Source organism: Siphateles boraxobius, unplaced genomic scaffold (assembly GCF_051911475.1).
Source record: "Siphateles boraxobius isolate OS27281-9 unplaced genomic scaffold, OSU_SipBor_1 7, whole genome shotgun sequence".
NCBI classification, from domain to species: domain Eukaryota; kingdom Metazoa; phylum Chordata; class Actinopteri; order Cypriniformes; family Leuciscidae; genus Siphateles; species Siphateles boraxobius.
In genome coordinates this window covers 24,712,501-24,735,855 of record NW_027509197.1, presented here as the reverse complement: position 1 = coordinate 24,735,855, position 23,355 = coordinate 24,712,501, and the positions used below count along the sequence as shown (strand labels likewise).

General features: G+C 38.4%; 2 protein-coding genes and 1 long non-coding RNA gene across 3 annotated transcripts in view; 2 read left to right on the top strand and 1 right to left on the bottom strand.

The window, feature by feature from the left end:
- Positions 1–580: 580 nt before the first annotated feature.
- zic5 (Zic family zinc finger 5) lies at positions 581–4,786 on the top strand. The gene is made up of 2 exons (XM_077216433.1): positions 581–1,830; positions 3,318–4,786. The coding sequence occupies exons 1-2, from the start codon at positions 774–776 to the stop codon at positions 3,761–3,763; spliced, it is 1,503 nt and encodes a 500-aa protein (XP_077072548.1). The 5' UTR covers positions 581–773; the 3' UTR covers positions 3,764–4,786.
- Positions 4,787–7,381: 2,595 nt separating this feature from the next.
- LOC143723929 (uncharacterized) lies at positions 7,382–12,048 on the top strand. Its single transcript, XR_013197197.1, has 2 exons — positions 7,382–7,513; positions 9,584–12,048. It is a non-coding gene; the product is annotated as an uncharacterized LOC143723929 (long non-coding RNA).
- Positions 12,049–18,223: 6,175 nt separating this feature from the next.
- clybl (citrate lyase beta like) overlaps positions 18,224–23,355 on the bottom strand; it is a 66,185-nt gene continuing 61,053 nt past the window's right edge. Inside the window, exons 7-8 of the mRNA XM_077215195.1 lie at positions 21,741–21,865; positions 18,224–19,328 (exon numbers count right to left, since the gene is read on the bottom strand). Coding sequence (XP_077071310.1) covers positions 19,233–19,328; positions 21,741–21,865 — 221 coding nt within the window. The 3' untranslated portion in view covers positions 18,224–19,232. The remainder of the gene's footprint in view (positions 19,329–21,740; positions 21,866–23,355) is intronic.

Sequence of the window (23,355 nt, the reverse complement as noted above, 5' to 3'; positions counted from 1 at the left end):
CGTAAAGCATTTTTGATTCACACCAAAAATTTTTTTTATTGCTTTATGTATCTAATAATTAATTTTTACCTAGGGTATATATGGAAACAATTAAAAAAACAAGTTTGGTACAGCATGTATGTGTATGTATCCAAATGTTTTTTTTTTTTTTTTTTAATTTTCCCCTGGTGATCTTTAATCTGTACATCTGTCAACGTAATAAAGCATAACCCCCCATCCCCCCCCCCCCCCGGTTGCTCGACATTGTTTTAAATATTAATTTTATTTATTTTCCATTTTAATTTATAAGTATATTTCAAACAGTGTGTGTGGTGTTTTTGCACAATATGCTCCAGCGTGTGTAGTGTCACTGTTTTGTGCAAAGAGAAAGACAACATCCTTCCACGTGTGTGTGTGTGTCTCGGTAAACAGATTTGCCTGTAAGTTTGTGAGCACAACTTTCTGGAGTGAACAGTGATGAAGAGAGTGAGGGGGCGGAACCCCGCTGAGCCTCTGCGCTGAAAGACAGCCAATCGCTTCGTTCTCTTAACTGCCAGTCACCGAAATCTGTCCAATACCCGCAGTGCCATTTCTAAACTCTATTCCCCACTGTGTCCTCCAACTGTTGTATGTTCTGCCAATCGCTTGAGGACAGAGTGGGAAAAGGAGCAAGCAGAGTTAGAGGCAGGACAAAAGAAGTTCTATAGACGGCCATATACATATATTTTAATGGTTTCAGAAGGCCCGTAGTTGGCGAAAACAATAGCGGTGAGCGTGGACATGACAGCGTAGTGATGGAGCCCCCTTTAAGCAAGAGGAATTCGGCGATAAGATTAGCGGATTTGGCATCGACTCAAGCCCTTCCTCATCAGAATATGACAGGCTTCCCGGGGATAGGGGGGCATCACCCGCACTCCCACCATGCCCACCTCCACCCTGGGGAGATGGGCAACGACCCCGGAGTGGCTCTCACTCCATTTGGACCCGAGCACATGGCACAGACCAATGCTCTCAAACTTAGTCCCTCTCAGCCTGTTCAAAGCCATCCCGAAGCCCAGACCGCGGCATCCTTCACGTCTTCTCAGACCACAGTTGGTTTCCCCGTGGCTCACCCCCACACAGGCTACACCACCAACAGGGACTTCATCCTCAGGAGAGAGCTCTCAGCCTCTGCTATGCATGCACTTGGCGACCAGCATAGTTCCGCCTCCTCCCCTCATCACCATGGCATGTTCATTTCCCCAACAGGTGCTTATGGGCACGCGGAAGGTGGTGCCCATCCACTTTTCTCTGGACTGCACGAGCAAGCGGCCCCAGGTGCCCACCACCACCATCACCACCACCATGCCCTCAACGGGCAGATGCGTCTGGGTATACCGGGGGACATCTACGGCAGGCCAGAGCATTTCGGCCACAGGCCCGAGCACTATGGATCTTCTTCACTTCACAGCTACAACTCCATGAACTTAAATGTGAACCTCGCCACGGCTCCTCACGGAGCCACGGGGGCGTTTTTGCGGTACATGCGGCAGCCCATCAAGCAAGAGCTCATCTGCAAGTGGATTGACCAGGAACAGACGTCCAAGAAACCCTGCTCGAAAACTTACAGCACCATGCACGAGCTCGTCAACCATGTCACGGTGGAGCACGTCGGGGGACCGGAGCAGAGCAGTCACGTCTGCTTCTGGGAAGAGTGTCCGCGCGAGGGAAAGGCGTTTAAAGCCAAGTACAAACTGATCAATCACATTCGCGTGCACACGGGCGAGAAGCCGTTCCCGTGCCCCTTTCCCGGTTGTGGCAAAGTATTCGCGCGCTCAGAAAATCTCAAGATTCACAAGAGGACGCACACAGGTTAGTAAAAAGTCAACAAATTCCTTAAAAACAACTTTAGTCGGTTTCATAGGTGTCGCGTGTTTGCGCTACTTGACAGATAATCGAATTTACTTTTTATGTAGCAACGTTGGGAACAAAGTCACATTTTGTCCTCCGACCGCATGCAGAAATATCCCCCTTTGCACTGAACCGAGAGGTTAAATGGACTGTTTGTTTACAGTGCGTATTCGCCAAGCAAAAGTATCCCTTGGTGTTGTTTTGAGTCATGCACTTTGAAAATGCTGTGAGATCAACGTGCATATTGCTACTAGTACATGTTCTGTTCATGTTCTAAAAAGTACTCTACATACACGCTGTTATGAGCAGACCAGTGTATTACGTATTATTTTTTTTTCTAATGCACACAATGTTATATTAAGGAGTGCAAAAACTCCAAGGTGAAGATATGGCTGCAGTTGCACTTAAATGCCATGTGTGTAAATACTAATAAGCAAATAAACAAATTGTTTTATTAGGCACATACGTTTTCGGCACATTTGTGTCTCTTTTAAAGCCACAGGGAATTACAAACAGTGTGTGAATAGATCTATACTAATGTAATTATGTGCCAGGATTTTACACATTTTGATTAACCAAACTATGTTGGCATCTTTGCAGAGCGAGGAAGGCCTCAGCTTCTGGTGTTCCTCTCATACCTCTATTCTAAGAAAATGCTACACGTGTGTGCTGTGTAGCTTATCTGTTGCTACATAGACTAGGCTATAGACAATATTTTAATAAATATAAAGCTCTTCCTCTACTCAGTGCAAATATGCTCTCACGTGAACATTATACAGTGACAACTTGTTGGCAGTTGTTAAGAAGTTGCAGGTATTGTTTAGGGTCTTTATATACTGTATCATGTTATGCTCTCAACACGTGCTGACGTAAATTGTGCCCTGAATATGTAGGCTAGCGTGTCAAACCCACCTACATTTTAAATGGTTGCAACATGGTGGTTTCTTGAATCAGCAATGAATGTGTAAAAAAATCACCTGTTGTATTTTTACAATAAGGACTTATATGACATGGTATGATAAAGTGAATCAATACAACGTGTTGTAGGCTACAATACAATATCTTGCAAAGTCGGGCCAGTTCTTTTCCTACACACAATCTGATACATTTGGTGGGCCGAAATGTTTTATCAGTTGTCATATCTAGTAAAAACAATACAAATAAAAGTTTTCTTGAGAAGATTTGCCAACCTTCAGTCAGAGAAAATAAGAGCATTTACAGAGTGGTTGCATAAGTCATGTGGTGCGCCTGAACATTCAGCAGAAAATAAGTACTGTGGGGTTACAGTGGTAATGTTGTGATTTTTCTAACTCTGTTTACTGAAAGAGTATGTGACAGTAGCCTATATGGAACATTCATTAGCTCTTATTTTCTTGTAAACGAGGACATTTAAAAGATGTGTGTGTGTGGTTTCCACATCTAAATGCTCTGTTTTTCTCCCTTTCCAGGTGAGAAGCCGTTCAAATGCGAGTTTGATGGCTGTGACAGGAAATTCGCCAACAGCAGTGACCGGAAGAAGCATTCTCACGTCCACACGAGCGATAAGCCTTACTTCTGTAAAGTGAGGGGCTGTGACAAGTCGTACACACACCCGAGCTCTCTACGCAAACACATGAAGGTTCACTGCAAGTCTCCTCCGCCCCCTTCCGCCAACACGGGCTCCACTTACCACCCCTCGTCTACGACTATCGGTGATACCCTCTCACCAAACCTGGATCCCCACAGGAACCGTTCGTCGAACCTTTCCCCTCAGGTGACCAACCTTAACGAATGGTACGTGTGCCAAGGGAGTGCTGGACCAAACAATCTACACACCCCCTCCAGCGATGTGCCAACGTCGGATTCCGACGATGAGGACTCTTACAGACACACAGATCCAAGGGCAATGCTCTGATGTGAACAGCAAGGAATATATTCATTGTGAATGGTCCACATTAACAAAAATAATAATACAAAATTCAAGTGTTACAATTCGAAGAAGTGGAACACCTATGGATGTCAATGGGTGAACGATTTTGCCTCCCAGTTTGCCCTTAAAACATGCTCAGAGCATTGATGCAATTTATCTTTCATATGATAATCGCATTTATAAGCATCTGTAATTTGCAACATGAAATATCAGACATGAAGGAAACATCGATTTTAAAAAAAAGATTTTACCTGACTTGACAAAAATAATATGAGCTAAAATGATTTACATATTAGGTTTTAGATTGTTTTAGTAATACTACGCCCCTTTGTTGCACATACATCTTTTATAGAGAATCATTCTACACATTAAATGTCTGAGGGGGGAAAATTGCAGTGACAATAATTTTGAGTTTTTGTATTTTGTCAGTGTCAAAAAAATGAATGGGTGGAGTCTTTGTTAAAGTTTATACAAGATCTGTGGTCAGGACGGTTTTTTGTGATATTTAAAATATTTAAACCTATATTTTATGCAAAATCAATGTAACTCTGATTAAGGAGTACTAAATATGTCCACTGAGACCCTAAATAATGTATCAATGACAGGCCTGTCCCTGACTGATTTGTAAATAGTATATGGTATTGATGCTTGTGAATGTTTTCGTAGCGTCTCAACGAGTTTTGTACATTGTAATTTATTTGCTGGTATTAATGTTGGTCTGGAAGTACAGATACACCAAAGAATAATATAATTCTGGTGAAAAGAAGTGATGCTTTTTATCGTGTTCTGTAAAAAGGTCTTACTTGAATAGGCTGTATAATGTGAAGAATATTTCGCATGAACCGTGTAGTAACTCTTTCTGTTGAGGTGCATGATGGTGTTGATGGAAAAAACGTAAGAAGGTCGTGAAGAAATGTGATGTTTGTGTATAGATAAATGGAAAACTTGAATAAAAAGCAGGACGTGTAAATATGGTCTTTTCAATAAAAAAAGGCCTTGATTCATTCATTGATCATTGTGCGCATCTCTTTTAAAATTCGACAAACTAAACATTCATTGTGTAACAATATTTCATTTTCTGTAAAAATCGGGACAGTCAAACTGACCAAACGAAACAGCAATGTTCTACAGTACATACTTTCTATACAATATACAAATATTCCCTAGCCATTCAATGTCCGTTCAAAAGGGAACCGTCACTTAACTAATAGTGAAAAGTAGAATAGCACAAAGCCAACAATACATGAATCATTCATGAAATATAAGGCATAAAAGCTGCCTGACAATAAGAAGAAAAAGTACAATGGAGAATAAAGTGCCTCGACTTATTTCCTTCATTAAAACGCACAATCACACTTTCAAAGTGCCCCCTTGTCCTAGACTATACACTCAGAATTGACCAGTGCAAGTCCTGCACCACTTCAAAGAGTTCCACATCATAACGGAAGACTGCACGGTGCGTTAGGATTTCTATGGGTCCCATTTGAATATTTGTGGTAGAAAAACTACTAACTGCCGCTAAATGGTCAATCATCAAAGCAGGAACTTCTCCCGCGAACCGTTTTGTCCCTTAAAATCAGCATATTCGTTCATTCTATATAAGCGCAGAAACAGACAAACAGGCATCTTGAACATTTCATATGGTGGGTGGAAAATGCGCGTGAAGAAAAGTGTAGCCTATCAAGAAGTTATAAGTCTCTTCCTAAGAAAGTTTGATTTTTAATTTCGTGCTAATGAACATCACGTTAACCCCAGTGTTTAATAAAGCACCCAAGTCGGTGAGTCGTTTGAGTTAGTAATTCTAGTGTTTTGTGTCAGTGAAACGCCCCATAAATAGTGTGAAGTTCAAGGGCACATCATAAAGCGTGTGTGTATTTACCGGACTCTGGAAAAAGGCCACTTCAATTGGAAACACTCTATTAAGATACAGTCGCACTGACCTTTAGTTTCATGCTACGTTAGAGCAGTCAATTCGCTCTGAATCAGAATCGCTCATATTTTTGTTCCTAAATCTTTGAAATCCCTCGCTCGCATTAACGTTTAATTCGGAAGAAAAAAAACGCGCGCTCTGTCCATCTTTTCTCCACGAACTATTATTTGTTCAAGGAAAGAATGATCTTCTATTTATTTAAAACAAGTGCCCTTTGAATAGTGCAAAATAAACACGGTGAGAAATAACCAAAGAGATAGTCCGGTCCGAGTGAAAAGGGGGGGGATTTCATAAAAGCTGCAGCAGTCACAGCTGAATGGGAGACGCTTTGAAGTAGAACTTATTATCTGAGGAATACTTTTCGGTCGTCTTAACGACGCTATTGAATCGAAAAGCTACCCCCTTTGTCAGCGATTTGTTCTCCTTTAGTGCAGTGCCCGTGGAAATCACTTACATGGTCTACCTTAACATGCAGCCTGCAAATCAGTAACTCCAAGAGTCAGACTCTTAGACGCCACTTTTCAAAAGACAAAGCAGAAGTCAGTGTGAAAACGCAGCGAGTTCTCTCCCGTTTTGCCTTTATTGGACAGAATGATCACATCAGAGGAGGCTGTTTACTACAGTCTAGTCAGATTTCACACCGTCAGCTTCTCATTATGCGTTTGACGAGGGTTCAAAGTACACGAGTCATTGTGTTTGGTTTTAAGCGATGCACCGAGAGCATGTGAAGCACTTATAATGAAAAGAAAACATTACATTTTGCCGCAATTTCCCCATTAGAAAAATGCACTTCACACTTTATCTGTTTGAACGTCGCACATATGTTCAACTCACACTACCATATTTTATCTGCGAGCTTGCAAAGTGTCAGAGGTAAATTACGGCACTAATGGAATATTTGCCATAGTGTTTGAAGGTCTATAGGGAGAGAGAGAGAGAGAGAGAGAGAGAGAGAGAGAGAGAGGAAGAGAGAGAGAAAGAGACAAGTGCATTAAGTAGGCTATTAAATAACACAAATATAATTCCAAAATTGTACATGATGTTTATAATTTCTCTTTTGGTTTGGTCGTCAACTTTTGGATAATTAAAACGGTACACTTGTCAACCACGTAGAATGAATCAAGAATGAATCTATTTTTGTCAATAAAACGATTAGTGGTATCCACAAAATCTCATAGTGTTATAACTAATATTTTGATTTTGATAATTTACTAAATTATAGGTAGCCTACATTTGAATCAAATAAATATCATAAAAGAACATAACATTTTATTTGTAAAATTGTGCGACTGTTTATTAATAGATAATTTTATTATTTAATCACAAATCACGTTGAAGAATTGTTACATTGCTAAAAAAAATCAGTCTTGCTTAAAAAGCGTTATTTTTTTCTTTCCTTTTCAGTCGGTATCTTTAAAGACAGCCACGGAAGAAGAAGAAAAAAACATTTTAAAACAACCAAACTAAACTCTTCTCATCTGCACCATTTCAAAATAAAAACAACTTAAAGTATGCGAGGTAATATAAACATCCGTTGAGTTTTTTTTTTTTTTTTTTTTACCACAGTATGCTTTGAAGACCAAGAAAACTGGGCACATATTCATTCTCCAGGCACTCTGCCAAACTCTTCCAAGCACCCTACCTGCCTACTATCTTAAGTTTCCCGAATAAGTGAGAAAACACAATCCAGTTGCAGCTGCAGGGCTGCATGTTTCCTCCCTGCACTCCGAGACTGAACACTAAAAACGGACACCAAAACTTTTGACGCATGGGCGAAAACTCATGGGGTGTGTATACAGTGAAACGTGAGTACATGTTTTATGAGCTCAACTCTGAAGGAAAAAAAAATGCTGCATGGTTTTATCGTTGTGACTAACAGTCGTTTAGCGCACTTATTGATTAGGTGTCGTGTTTGTCCTTCGTGCATGCGTTTCAAGATGAGGCTGTTGAGAAAGTTTGCCGTCCCATTAAGTTAGAGGCCGGATGAGTAGTTGTTTGCTATTTGCTCTGAAAGCTCGAGCCCGACTCAGACAGCTGTGAGTTCACCTATTAGCCCCGATGTCTTTCCCAAAAGATTGCTTGAGTTAAACATCTGACAATGAACACTCAGGGGTGCCGCTCGCATGACCTCCACTCGCTTTTAATAGTTTCATAAGAACTTCATTAAATCAATTACTCCACGAGCACATCATAATTTATTTTGAACTTATCTCTCAAAAGATTCTTTGCTAACTCTTTCATTATAAAAAGCGTAACATATCAGTAGCCTACATGCAACTATGAAAATACATTAATAAAGTGTTACCGATTTGGCAACCACATAATTCCACACAAACTAAAAGTGTTTTTCTTGTTTGTTTTGTTTTTTGTAAGCTTCTTTTTATTTTATGTAGTGCAATCCTATTTGGTTGCAGTACGTTTACTTTCACTGTTGGGATTAAAAGTTTTCTTCGACCCATTTATATTTTATGAAGCTCTCATAACACTGACAGAGTCTTTGAATTAGTGAGGAATCCCTGCCCGGTATGACTATGGGAACATGTCTAGAGGGTCCGTTAAGTCTAGAGAAAAAAATATAATAAAACTGTAAATAAAGATCAATTAGCAGAATTGTTAAGCCTATCAGAACTGACTGCAAAGGTTTGTTTAAAAAAAATTGTCTATAATGCAAAATTTGTGTCAATATGTTTGTATATTTATTATTAAATGTTATTTTATAAGAAATGTTTAAGTAAACATTTAAAAAAGAAAACAAATACTGGTTAATTAATGATTGCCATTATGTTAGATTTGCCTTTTTTTCTCGAACAGCTTTGAGAGTAAAGAAGGACAGTGTATATAACATTATTTAAGTGTAGTGGTACATATTGTGGCCATATATCGACTACAAGATAAAAAAAATCTTGATAAAATACAAGATGAAATTATAATTTAAAACTCAACATATGCACCACATACCCTTTCATCGTTAACACATATGAATCAGCTTGACTGTCTGCATGAGACAACTGTCATAATATCTGGCCTCTCCACAACATCTGTGGGTCTCCAAACTTGGTGCTGGTCCAAATATGGATCCCCAGGATTGGGAGGCTTTCCAAGGCTCTTGGTGATGAGAGCAAGGTCGTCCACGGACATGTCCAAGAGCCAGAGCTCTACACCTGGTCCATTCAGCCTATGCAGCACATAAACCAAACCTCAGAGCCATGCGACCATTTCTCTGCTTGCCTTGTTTTTGACAGGTCCTGTTTAAATGGTCCTAAACGCAGGTCTGGACTTCAAATAGAAAAAAACCCACTTCTTTCATGTGGCAAATGTTCAGAAGCTTTTTCAGGCCGCGCCTTAACATAGGAAAGGATGTCATGTTTTATATAAAAGCAGTTTGTGTATATGTATATATACATATATAATGTTTTAGCTATCTTGAATGAGAACAGCGGACATAGTAGTTAATATACAGCTAGTTCACATATGCTTTGTTTACCAGTATTTTTAATTGCTGTATACTTTATTAGACAAGTAAATTGAAACATTTACCAGTAACAGTTCCACCTGCCAGGCCATGAATAGGAGTTGTTAAATCAAAAATATTCATAGGGCAGACAGATAGAGAAAGAAAGTTCAAAGTCCTGCAACTGTGCATGGCCTTTAAAAAAAGAAAAAGGTCTTTTATCGATCTGGTGGGATATCACAGGTCAAAAAGTACAATAAAATAAATATAATCATATTTGAAAATTGTTTTACATACAATTATATAAATGGTTGGCAGTGAAAACAAGGAAAAATAGGGAGATATTTTGGTGCACAAATAGTGTGCATTCATGTAACATCATCTTTACAGCATTGGCTTCCCATTTTGATTTTACATCCTGTAGATGCTGATCCATTCCACATCTGACGAACTACCATGAGCAACACATCAGAGTCGTGCCTCTGAATACAGCATCTTTCATAGAGGAAAAGGTCAACATTCAGTGAGAGGAAATCATCCTGCACAGCTGGACAACCACAGTGCTGGATCATCTCAGTAAGAGAAAAGAAGAGAGAGCGAGTACAAATATACAACCTCAAGTGTAAGAGAAGGGATGAGGAAAAAGAAGAGAAGAACAGTCAAAGCCCCCAAAAAAGCCAGTCCACTTCTATGCAATTGACTTTACATTGCTTTTAAACTCTGATGGTTACATTGAATATATAGCTTTTCTTTCCTGTGAAGTCCTAATCTGTGTTTAATAAACCCGTAAACTCACCTGTAGAATCCCCTGGACTACCCCTAGTGCGTCACCGGCCACCAGAACCTACCGCTGGCTTCACGAGGGTGGCTAGATGTTCTTAAACATTAAGTCACTTTCTCTGTTTCAAGCTGACCTTGGAATGGCCATTAGACATGGCTTTGAACTACTGGAACTATCTCTCATAGACCAGTGTCAAGGGTCCCCCTGAGTTGATAATGACTTGCTTTCATAACCGCTGTGACATTTTGTGAAGGTGCGCTAGGCGTGCTCACAGGCCATATCTCCAGAATGCAATGCTTCCTTTGCCCCTCAGCAGGTGCGAATCTGAGCTGCATAGTCTGCGATTTTCAGTGCTGTGTTTGTGCATCCTGGAATAAGTATAGGCCAGGGCACATGCATGTCCAGCCTTGATAAGCAATTTGGCTCACTTCAGTGTCGACACAAACTCAGAATTACCACAGAACGGTCAGTGACTGTGATGTTTGGTTTACGAATACATTATATTATGTGTATTTTTGGTATCACAAACCACATGCTATATTTGTCTCCCTTAGATCAACTGCTTTGGCTGCTATTGTTTTCATTTGTAAATCTTAAATGCCTGCAAAACGAATAAACGTAATGCAATGAATAATGCAGTTAAATTGGCCAAAAACACCATACTTACTTGAATATAGAAATTTGGTTTTGGTTTTAATAGGATTCACATGGTCTAATGACATAAATAAAACAGATACTTTGAATGTTAATAGCAAATATCTTTTCTGCACTTGGTGGTTCAAATATTCGCACTCATAGAAATCGTAAAGCGCTGTCAGGTCGCCTGAAGATATGCACGTCTGTCTAATGTTAAAAGCTGAATCTTGTAGGCTGCTGAATGTCTTCATGCCAAGTCAGTTCCTGTGGTTGGAAAAAGAGATAAATGAACTCGCTCACTCTGCCCTTACATAGATGAGGGTTGATGAAACTGATGATAGGCTCGGGCTGTTGAAGAAGTGATCCCAGTGGAGACCTTACAGTGCTCTGTCCCACTCACAAGACAAATTATATAATTAGGCACGTGTCTTAGGGGATGGCCACCTTTGCCCCTTTCTTGACATCTTCAATGGTAAATGACAGCATATCTTGCTAAAATAACTGAGTAAATTCATCTTGGTGACACAAGCTGAATTCTCTTTACAGTTGTGTTAATTGTCTGGTTTTGAGAAATCCAATGAAAATGACGATATGCACTCAAGGGAAACATTACATTTGATTATAAAGATGATCATGATTCGGCTGGCCTCTCTGAGAGATTTGCATGAATCAAAAGCAAATTATTTAAACAGCACAGTCATTTGCATAAATAATAATGAATAAAATACAATATCATACAATTAATTTGGGAAGAATAAAACATAAATGTCTTTTTGTCCAATTCAGAATTTTATGCGTCTAAGTGTCCGTTTTAGGGGTAGTTTTAAAAGTTTATTTAGCTCTTAATACGTTTGGGAATCGTCGCACTAAAATAAGGGCGCCTTTGTCTTGTTTTGAAACCCACAATTATTTATGAAGAATTACAATGCAACCAAACAGAAACGCCCTCGCGGACAGCTTCCTTTCATCACCTCGTGCCTATCACCGGCATTGTCAAAATGTTCGTTGCGGGCCGCGTGCTCTGCAAGGGGCTCTGATTGAAAAAGCAGAGCCCGGGCTCCTGCCTCGTCCAGGCAGGGTTAAGCCACCTCTCCAACCAGGCGGCCCCCAGCGGAACCCTCATTACTTTGGCTCCTGGAGCAGTCATCTGTGCTGTGGTTCAGAGAAGAGAAGCTCCTTACCTGAGCATCACTGCTTACACACGCGCCTTCGCCAACCTGATCTGACAGCTCACGCTCAACAACAGCCTGCTGAACATGGACATGATGATAAAAATACATTTCGTTTCGTTCCTTGTGAAATGTCACTGTCTTCCTATTGCTGGGAGTATATGACAGCGCTTAGCTTGACTTGAGATAGCCTACCATTTTTTTGTGCCAGGTTTTGTTTGTTTAAAATCCACTTCTAGGTATAATTCGGAGTGTTTTTGCTGTCTGTATATTCAAATAAAAATGCCATTTCAGCTCACAGGGCTTTGAGGTGTGAGGTTTTATTAAGTTTAAACCCCCATGTGGTTTCTCTTCTGTAGAGGCAACACTTTATATTAAGCATACGGTGCTTTGTAGACACTACGTTATGGAGACAGAAATTGATTTAGTAACCTACTTTTAAACATATTTAATAATTATAGCGTGATAAAACAATTATTTTCATAAAAGCTTTCTGATGGCTACACATATTAATGTCAAATCAATAAGCGTGTATAAAAGGAAGCCAACGCCATATAATGTGAAATTCAACTTGAAGTGAGAAATGAAGTGATGAGGCTGTCATACTGCGCAAAGAAAAAGGTAAAATGGGTATGATAAAATGATTCATGAGCCCCATATCCCACTTTACTCTGCCAGTGCCAGGTGTTCTTTACGCTGCCCGGAGTCCAGAATTAATTCAAAATAAAATAAAGTGGCTTGTTTTTAAATAAAATGTATTCATTTAATATTCTTAATGATAAATAAATGATAATTTTGTTAACTTCAAATCAGAAGTGAACAGATGTCGGTGTGAAACAAGCAAGTGAAGCAAGTAATCAGAAGTGTTGTTATGTCAAATTTTGCGCCGAAAATATTGTTTTACACTCATTATAGAGTAAAACAAGAATGTTATAGAGTCTTGAAAGGAACAATTCAGTGTTTCAAATTACACTTATTTTGGGTAGAAGTGTTTTTTTTCTAATCGAATTAAATTGTTTCACGTCTCTCTTGACGATATCAAATAGACATACGTTTTTTAATTGAAAATGTCCACGTTAAGTTAACTTTTTCGTTAATATAGAAATAAATCTTTACGAAATACTGATTTAGATTCATTAAAAACTTTCCCATCTAAAGTATTTAAATAACCTCAGACATATTTTTTAAATCTTGCAGTCGCGTTTCCAATTTGTCTTTTCTGACAAGCAAAACTTTTCAGAAACGACATGAACTGAAGAATGAACATGAAAAAAAAAAAGAAATGTTAAAATGTCGAAAAATTGCTTTTCTATGCGAAATTATGACGTTCAAATTTCGGTGCTTCTGTCTGGTGCTTCCTTTATCAAAATGAGCATTTCTAGGTTTGGAAGGTTCTCGTCCTGTTTTTTAGAAGTCATCTAGAAAAACTCTCTCAGGTTTTTTGGCTATAATTAAGAAATTCGATCCCTATAATTCCAGTATAAAGCAAAGGTAGGCTTTTAGGCAAAATTATATATATATTTTTGTAATCAGTCATAAATTTATTTATACATTCATTCATTCATGTTTACTAAATACAAAAGAGCATTAAATAATTTCTCATTCCAAGTTCAACCAATTAAATGTATTTAATTCAAAGGCAGAATTGTGTCGGCTGCCCTTTCTTTAAACAGCGGTATTCACTCTTCACAAAGTTCTGGGTCTATAGGACAAACATGTTTAATTGGATTAGCAGAGATGATGTCATAAACTACAATTAAGAGCTTGACTGTGCAAACACAGGCACGCGCTGAACGTGTTAAGAGCACGTGAAAATTACTGTAAATCATTTGTTATACCATACAAACAAGGTTTATAAACTTTTTGACAATTTATTTATTTTTAAAAAGTCCTAGCATTTACAAAATAACAGATCAGTACCAAGTATCCAAAAATATATAGGGGTATAAGCTAACATTTAACAGTTTAATTAAAATTAATTTTGGAGAGTGTAATTCAGTCTGCAAATCATAAGAGACACTAAACACAGATAATGTTTATATGTCCCATATGACCAATTGTCATCCCTATAGTGTCTACAGTCTTTCTAATATAATCCATAATTCACTTTGTTAATGTTGTGATATGGGATCAAACCCAGTTCAACAATTTCTTTATAATTTTTGATAACACTTTTCAACAAAACATGATCAATCATTTATATTGATGTCTGTGAGTTGGTGTTTTTTTTCAGTAGCTTATCACATGTAGCCTATGTTTGTTAATGTTATGTTTAAAGTTTCCCGCCTTAAATAAAACGATAAATTATTTAAGAGAGTGAATGTAAAGATTTAGGTGTTTCTAATGGCTTGTTTAAGAATGTGGACACGGAAAGATCACTGTGTCAAGGGGAAGGTGATAAACCAGCGGCTCGTGCTCCCATGAGTCAATACCTGACAGTTAAGTGAACTGGAAAAGATCTGAGCCCGTGTATGTGGTTATAGGGTCACTCCAAGATACCCAACGCTTAGAAACCTCTTTAAATTAAATAATAGGGCTTCACGGGCCTCACGGAGTTTTTTTTTTTTTTTTTAAATGAGATATTGAAGACGATGGTGGCCTTACGGAGACCTTAAAATAAGCCCCTTTATTAGGCTATGGCTTGTTTTTAACAATCGGCCTATTTCACATTCTTCTCTGCCAACCTTCGCATTTCAGTTATATGTCTAAATGTGCATCGAGTTTAATTCACTGTGCACCTGTTACTTATTAGGCCTATAACGTCTTGCGAGTACATATATGAGTGGACAACAAACTAGATCATCCATTCCTCTCGACGTCTCATTCTGGATGCATCTGCACCGTTCTAGAGGGGGTTCAACTGCAAAAGTCCTAACAGCCAAGAAGCAATAAATGTCGCCTTTATGAACAGCCATTCTCTTCCTGCCCCCAATTTTGACAGCATCCGGCGGCACACTTCTTAAAGTTCTGTTCTTCTTTCATCAGAAAGCCAGTGGGTGAGATGGTACAAGCTGCGCCAAGCAGTCAAGTCACACAGCAAGCTCACCAGCACTCAAAAGCGTATCTGTTTTATCGCATCCATGAAAGATATAGCAGAATTGTTTTAATTTCTCTCTAATTCACGAGCGGTTGTGTGATAATGAGCCAGCCGCCATAATATGCATAAAACCATGATACTCTGATTATCCTGGAGGCTACGCGACAATTGCACCATTTTGTCACAACAGAAGGAAAAGTCAATTTGAAGGGGGGCTGCCATGGGCCTCTAATTGGGGAATCCACCCATGGGCTGGTCCTAAGACTGCTAACAGTGAGGTGGAAATTACATCTGCTCATATTCTCTGTATAGGCCTGGCGATGAAGATGTTATTAAAGTAGCCTAGGCTATAAAATACGATTCCATTAAAAATAGTAATCATCTTGCAGGAAAACCCTTTTAAAATAGTCGTTTTTTAAAATGAAGTCACGCATTTCTATTCAAAACGATTAGTTGTAGGCACCAAAAATAACGTGAACAATATTGTGTATTTTATTGAAATAGCAGGCCTATAACAGACATACTAATGCACAAATCAACACTTTTTTACATTGTATTTCTTTAAACTCGCTTGAATAAAGATACATGGGGTCAAGTCAGCTAAAAACAAAAAAAGTTTTAGAGACTTTTTGTCGCACTGTAACGAGTCTGATTTACGTGGCCCCTCGACTTGAAGCCATAGCAACCGCAGACAAAGACCGGAGGAGGTTTACTGGGGTTTGTCCTTTGATCTGTCTCCATTTCAAATAAAGAGTCAGCTCTAAGTCTGCGCTTATTCAGAGAGACTATCCTTCACTCAAGCACACATTCAGTAGGCTACTCTGGCAAAACGTTAAGCTTATAATAGCCTACCACATGTGAATTAAAGCTTTTTAACAGGTTGTACATAGGAAAAGGACCATAATTAAATATGCATCAAAAAATATGGAGCATAAGGAAATGTGCAACATTACCGAAAATTACGCTTTCTTTCAAAAGCGTTTATATTACAATACACTCACGCTGGATTTTTATGACATGGTGTGCGCTAGGGATAAAACAAAGAGTTCTGTTTGTGTCTGGTTCATAGGCTATACACACAAGTTAAAACTATAGGCTACCATATTTTTAATACGTTGCATTGCACCTAAAATAACAAATAAACAGAGTTGAGTGTCTCGAATCATTTGTTGTAGCTACTAACCAAATAATAAAATAAAGTTTGCACAGACATTTGAAACGTTTAAAAAATATAGTTTTAAAATGTATAAAATGAAGACATGAGAACAACACAATAAGGTCAGCGTCAGTGTAGGTATCTTCCTCATTCACGCACATTATTAGCCTATTATAATCATCCCTAGGGTAATAAAGCGGAGTAGGCTATTCAGTAAGTTAATACCCCAAAATACAATAATTTGTTGTGTTGTTAATTTCTCAAAAGAGCTAAAGGCGTAAATTATTGAATGTTTCTCATGTCACCAAAAGCTGAATGTCGTATCTGCACCTATTTTCCACAGTGGTATAGACAATTTGAAGTTATTCTCTGGCAATGTTATTCAAGCAAATTCAAAAGTCACATTAACCTACGTGCAAAAAAACGCCAGACATTTTTACAACATTACTAGAGTTCAATTTCACTCATTATACCCCCACTGCCAATACATTTAATTTCATTTCAATTACACATTATTTCCAAAACTGTTCCTGCTTTGCTCTTGTTGTAAATGATTCGTTTTATTGCAGGGAAATTATCTTTGTTGAAATTAGTTTGTCATATATTGTCTAGTAAAAGAATGAAGTCATTATTGGGAGATCCCTTGGCGAGAAATTAGGCGAGCAAAATCCTCCCTGCCACACGGGTCCCATTGAGATTAATGAAAAATATGTAAAACGTTTCCTTTTAATTTTCCTCTGAAAGCACTTTGCATACATGCATTTTCTCAGCTGGGTTGATATCAGATAATTTATGAGAGCAATCTCAGCACATAACCATCAGGACTGTGTTTCAAGCCTAATTGAGTGCTGTCAAGATTAGGTAAGGTCCTATTCGTGTTAATTGTATTGTACTCTCTTTGGGAATACTAGTAAATGTATTTAAATAATTCCGCCTTGTGAGCTGAAAAGATTATGTCAATTTACAGGCATAATAGAAATGTCATGAAAAATGACAAAGAAGTGGGAGGAAGTAGTATTTCACAGAACTATGAGTCCGCAAATCCTTTAAACCCTGAATCATTGTCTACACAGAGCAGTTCCTAGCTAATTAATAAAATAAATGGTGCCTTTAGTGCACTCATCAGAGGATTAATACTGCTAAATGTAATTTCACTTTATAATAAATATCACATACTTCTATTACAAACATAAATTACAATAAAAGGCACAAAAACCCATAAGGTAGGGGTCAGCTTTTTTAGGTAGGGGTCAGCTTTTTTAACCCCCCAATTAATTTCAAATTAATGTCATATCAATCAACAGTCATATTTCACACTTATTTTCTAGAGTTTCTTAAGTTTCAGAGGTCACCATATAGGAGCTCTTGTGTTTTGGCTGGGTGGTGTTAAAGGGATGGTTCAAACAAAAAATGTAATTATGTCATTTACTCACCCTCCAAACCTATATGGATTTATTTCTTCTGCAAAACAATTTCTAAATACAAACAAGATAACAAAAAAAGGAAAAAAAATAAAGAAAATAAGTTTATTCTGAATGTTTCATCAGTTTTTTCATATGGTTGAGGTAAATGTGGTCTAAAAACATTTCATTGTATGGACCGCAAAGACATTTTTCAAAATATGATGAAAGGAGACATATTTTTGGGTGTACTATACCTTAATGACAATATCAATATTAATCACATTTAACATTAGACTAACAAGTTTGTAAATAAATAAATACAATTAGTGCTGTCAAATCACATAAAACATAAAAGTTTGTAAATATATAATATTTCTAAATATATATATTTATTTATTTACAGTCTTATGTTAGATGCGATTAATCACGATTAATCAAAATTGACAACATATATATATATATATATATATATAGAGAGAGAGAGAGAGAGAGAGAGAGAGAGAGAGAATTTACAATACAATTTTAGATAATTAAACGCAGGACGGCTCTAGATGAATCTCATTGAATTGGCCTACCAATCCTATGCTCTCAGGATCTGATCAGTCTTCAGACATGCTTAAAGAGCGCTTAGAGCGAAAGGGCTTGTCTGACATGAGTCCAAAAAGACAATTCCAAAGAAAAATAAATGAGTGCAAAAGGCAGAGAGCATGGAGGGGTGGGGGGTGGGCGTGGAGAGGTGTGGGACGGGTGCCAGGCCGTCAGCTTACTGTCGAGCCCTTTGGGCCACTCACAGCAGCGGCTTCCATATTTTTGTTTGTGTCCCCAGGCTGGCACGGATCTCAGGCAGAGTCGCTTGCTACAGACACTATTGATCACGCCATATTCAGTTGTGCTTTATGCAGAGGCCTTTATTACCATAGTGACCAACTGAACCATCAACCATTCCCCCCACCCCCATCCCAGACAAATCTGCCCTAGACATTTCTGCCAAATATCTCATCAGCTCGTGGGAGACCAGCAGGAAGGAGCGGGAACATAGCGTACTGTAGGATGTATTCATGACAAACACGACATAAACAATAACAACGCCCTCAAGGGAGGAAAAGATGGTCATTCATATGGAATGACATCCTAAAGTTCTATTTCAAAAGAGGCATTCTTGTCAAAGTGAGTCTGAGGAACACTGGTGAAACAGACAACGGCGGCACATCGTGGCCATGTTCATGGTGACTCGGAAGCTGGATGGAGAGATGGGAACCACTGAACGGGTAACAAATCCATAGAAAACAGCTGATATTTACATAGAGGGATCCCTAGCGGAGCTCTTTGTGTACGTGTTTGCGATCGAGCGTGTGGCACGCCGCGTAGAGCTTACGCCAGGCTGCAGACACATTCAAGCCTTGTCTTGAAGAACAAAATGACTTGCTGAGTCCCCCTAAAACAAAGGCCTACAATTCAGAGCGGGCTCACAGGCTCATTCTCTCTATGTTGGTTTTAGTAAATTCTGGCGGCTTCTTGGCAAATAGCGCTTTGATGTTCCGGGGCCTGGAGGAGCCTTCAGGCTGAATGGAAGCTCAACGGCAGGGCAGCTCTGTTTGTTTGCCCTTTTGCTGGGCACGCACAACCTTTACCACGGTCAATCGTCTACCCTGACACGAGACGTGCAAGGGGCGAACATGACACACACACAAACGCAAACTAATGCATAAAATGATTATGCACCAGGAATTGCAGAACACAAAATAATCAATCAATTACTAATTAAGTATCACATAGCACATCATCTCTGCTACTGGTTAAACAATGCACAGATCGTTTTAGCGGTTGACGTGAAGTGCGCGGCACCGCCAGCATGGTGCAGAGTTTGATGTCTGAGGAACCCAGATTTGGCTCATTTTCCCTGAACAGTTGAAGCCATTGTGACAATGTTCTGAGCCTGCTTCAGAGATGGCATGTCAATCATACTGCCGTGAAAGGTGAAAGCCCCCTGAGGAGAAGAGAACAGAACACTGGTTGAATAAAAATAAAGGTAGTTGTCTTGAAGACCTTATCCTACTTCACAGCTTCAATGCAATGCATATACAACACAACTAAGAAGGATAGGATGGTTTGAGAGTATATATATATATATATATATACGGGACCTGAAATTAACACCTGACCACGCGCCAAATGCGGGTGAACTTTGCAATTGGCGGGTAAAACTGTCAATCTACCTGCCACATTGGCGGGTAGCCAATGAGAATTGAGTGATTAATTCGTTTTTAGTTTTTTTTTGCGTCTGTCCGATAACATCAGCAATTTTCATTCAAGCAGCTGATTTCTGTAAATGCATGTAAAACTAAATGTATATTGCAGCACAGGGTGAAGTCAGTATATACATTAACGACGATTTGAGACAAATAAATGTACATTTAATGTAAAACTATGTAAACGGCGCTCTGTGGCGCGGCAGGATTTTGAACAAGGTCCTGAGCCGTTGCTGGGCGCCGCGGACAGACGCCGAATGGCGCCGCTGGTGTGTGTACACTGATAGAAAATAATGTGTTCGAATTTTAAAGACGTGGTTCTGCGCGTCGCGCTGCGCATCCGGTGTGTGACCCCGTTAAGAGTTATTATTACTTATAATGATTTCGTTAATAACTTGACAGTACTTAAATGTGTATTCAAGTTAAAGAACAATGTTTGTGTGATTTCTATTTTTCACCTTTATGAGGGAAAAATAAATTGGCTGGTAAAAAGTTACTGTGGCAGGTGGTCAAAAAAGTTTACTTCAGGCCCTGTATATATATATATATATATATATATATATATATATATTTATTTATTTATTTATTTTCAAAGGAAGGATTTTTAAATGCTTGTGTTAATGGTGTTTTTTGTAGTGAATCAGTAACTTAAAGGGATACTCCACTTTTTTTGGAAATAGGCTCATTTTACAACTCCCCCAGAGTTAAACTGTTGAATTTACCGTTTTTGAATCCATTCAGCCGATCTCCGTTTCTGCCGGTACCACTTTTAGCATAGCTTAGCATACATCATTGAAGTGGACAAGACCATTAGCATTTATAAAAAAAATGACCAAAGAGTTTCGATATTTTTACTATTTAAAACTTGACTCTTCTGTAGTTACATCACAAAGTTGCGATTTTCTAGGCTGATATGGAAAGGAACTATACTCTCATTCCTGCGTAATAATCAAGAAACTTTACTTCCGTACCATGAATGCAGCAGGCGTAATGATATGACGCAATGATAAGCCTATTTTCAGGCGCTGCGTCATTTCATTACGCCTGCTGCATTCATGGTACGGCAGTAAAGTTTCTTGATTATAACGAAGGAATGAGAGTTTAGTTCCTAGCCATATCAGCCTAGAAAATCGCAACTTTACTTTTCCGTCGGTCTTAGTGCACGATGTAACTACAGAAGAGTCAAGTTTTAAATAGGAAAAATATCGAAACTCTTTGGTCATTTTTTTGAGAAATGCTAATGGTCTTGTCCACTTCAATGATGTATGCTAAGCTATGCTAAAAGTGGTACCGCCAGAACCGGAGATCGGCTGAATGGATTCAAAAACGGTAAAACTCAACAGTTTAACTCTGGGGAAGTTGTAAAATGAGCCTATTTCCAAAAAAAGTGGAGTATCCCTTTAATGTTAGCTTCCAAGCTTCATTCAAGATGGTTGGGAATTTAAAAGTACTAAAAATACTAAGAAGCATTAGAATTAAAATGGAGATATTCTTGACAGCTGCAGGAATTAGAGCTGGAAGTCTTTTATTTGCATGCCAGACACTCCGATTCACTGCACCACTGGACTGAGAAGGATATTTCAATCAGTCTACTCGTTCACAACCTCTTAAGAAGAAGAGTTTCAATAATTACATGACATATGCATCCAAAGAAACTAAATCTGCAGTTAAGCTGCATCCTAAATGTAATGGTATGCTGATAGAGTCTAAAAATGATTTGTTGAGAGGCAGTAAAACCTCAGGTGGTATTTTGCAAACATTTTCTGTAACAAATCCGCAAGGTGTTTGAAGAGGGCACAGACAAAAAATACAGGAAAATACTAAATAGATTGAGCAACTGTGTCCCGGAATCTCAGTTTGTGAGCAAAGAGCCGAACGGGGAGAGTGCTGCTGATGCACCCCCAGGCCATCCTTAGCGGAAGAATTACTGGCAGATTGTACATTACTAGCACATCTCAGACACGCGCAGCCCTACCGAGCAGAAAACGCAGGACTCAATGATGCACTAAATTAGGAACTATAATATTCAACACCTCATTTGATTTTCTCAGACAAAAGCTACAATGCTGCATGCACCATGGAGGATATCTTGATGCTATATCAGGTTGGAAAATAATACAGATCTCTGTGTGGAAACTCTGAATGTGCACCTTTCCCAAATTCTGATGCTCCTCGAATGCAGCGATCAGCTCCGTGGCCCACTTTATTCTCTCTGGACTGGGGGCAAATTCCTCTTGAACGGCCTTGATCTGGTTGGGGTGAATCACTTGTTTTCCTAGAAAGAACCAAGTGCAACAAAAAAACAAAGTCACTAACAACATAATCAGTAAATAAATATTCCAAAGACGATAACATATTTAATGAGCATGTCTCAAAATGAATGAATGGGCGTATAAATGATTAAATAAATAAATTGAAATCCTGAACATTCATACTTCAGTAACATTTATAATAAAATTGATAATATGATTTTTTTATTAATAAAATATTTCTTAATTCTTTAACCACCTACCAATTCATTCCACAACCAAACGTGTCCAATAATAAGAGTGAGTAGTATTTGACTATAGATGTCAGCCCACATGTAGAATAAATATTCATTTATTTAGGTCTAAAACTTTTTATTTGTATTTTCAGTGCAACATTAACAGTGCAGCCCACTCACATACAACACCACAGGAAGTAGTACTATTCTGCAAAAATAGAAGAAGATTTTTTTTTATTTATCCACATTTAAAGGGCTTTGGCTCCGTAGAAGCAAAAGGCATTGGTAGGTATTTTCTCCTCTTTCTCCAGTACAGCTCCCTGACCAAGAATGAATTTAAGGGACACAGCAGGGACAGAGGATGCTATGAATTATGGGTGTCATCCCGATTTTCGCCTTGTGCCCCGCTGAACTCTGAAACTTTACTGCACGCTTAGTTACACTCCAATCTGAGGCAGCCTCTGTGAGACTTCACTTGCTGTTTTTGTTACATGCCTGTGTGAGAGCCACACACATGTACAGTCACCTCAACACACTTCATGCACACACACTACACATAGACAGATGTCAAGGACAGCAGCATCAGCTACGTGTGTTAATGATCCAACGCTGGGGTGAAAAATTGGAGGCGATTACAACAGATGACCATGAAATAATCCATAATGTCCAAGCACTTACTAAATCTACCTCTAAAAAACACAAGCTTTGTAAGCATCTGATCATTAAAATGATTTCTTTCTTTTTGGTTTTAAATTCAATTTCTTCTTTTTTTATCTCCATTATCTATCAATCAATTAATAAATCAATAATTTATTTCTAAAGCATGTTTAAAACGTTTTAAAAATAATATACCAACAAGCCAAAATAAGTAATAAGTAATATAAGCAAAATAAGTCATACTATTATAATCTGTCGTTTATTTTATTTTTTTATAATCATATTAATAATAATATTGATATCAATAAATATAATCATGGGTCTTAGAAAGTAAATGTAAATAAAAAATAACAACAACAATAATATAATAATAACCGATAATATTATTAGTATTTGTATTTATTTATGTAGGGCCTTTGTAAAACCCAAGGTTGCTTCATTGACAATGTGGGTACCATTTTCAAATATACATTTCCCTTTCCACCCTACTTTGCTGCATCGGCTAAGAAGCTAAAACGGATTACGTCATGGTGGCTGAAACCTTATTATCAAAAATAACATCTGTCCAGTACTTCACCATAATAATCAGGGACGTTTTCCCAGATCAAACCTCTAGGTGATGA

Excerpts from the sequence above, each read along its gene's own strand:
- zic5 (XM_077216433.1), top strand. The coding sequence starts at position 774 with ATGGAGCCCCCTTTAAGCAAGAGGAATTCGGCGATAAGATTAGCGGAT. Across the intron at positions 1,831-3,317 it reads TCACAAGAGGACGCACACAG|GTGAGAAGCCGTTCAAATGC; the intron begins GTTAGTAAAAAG and ends CTCCCTTTCCAG.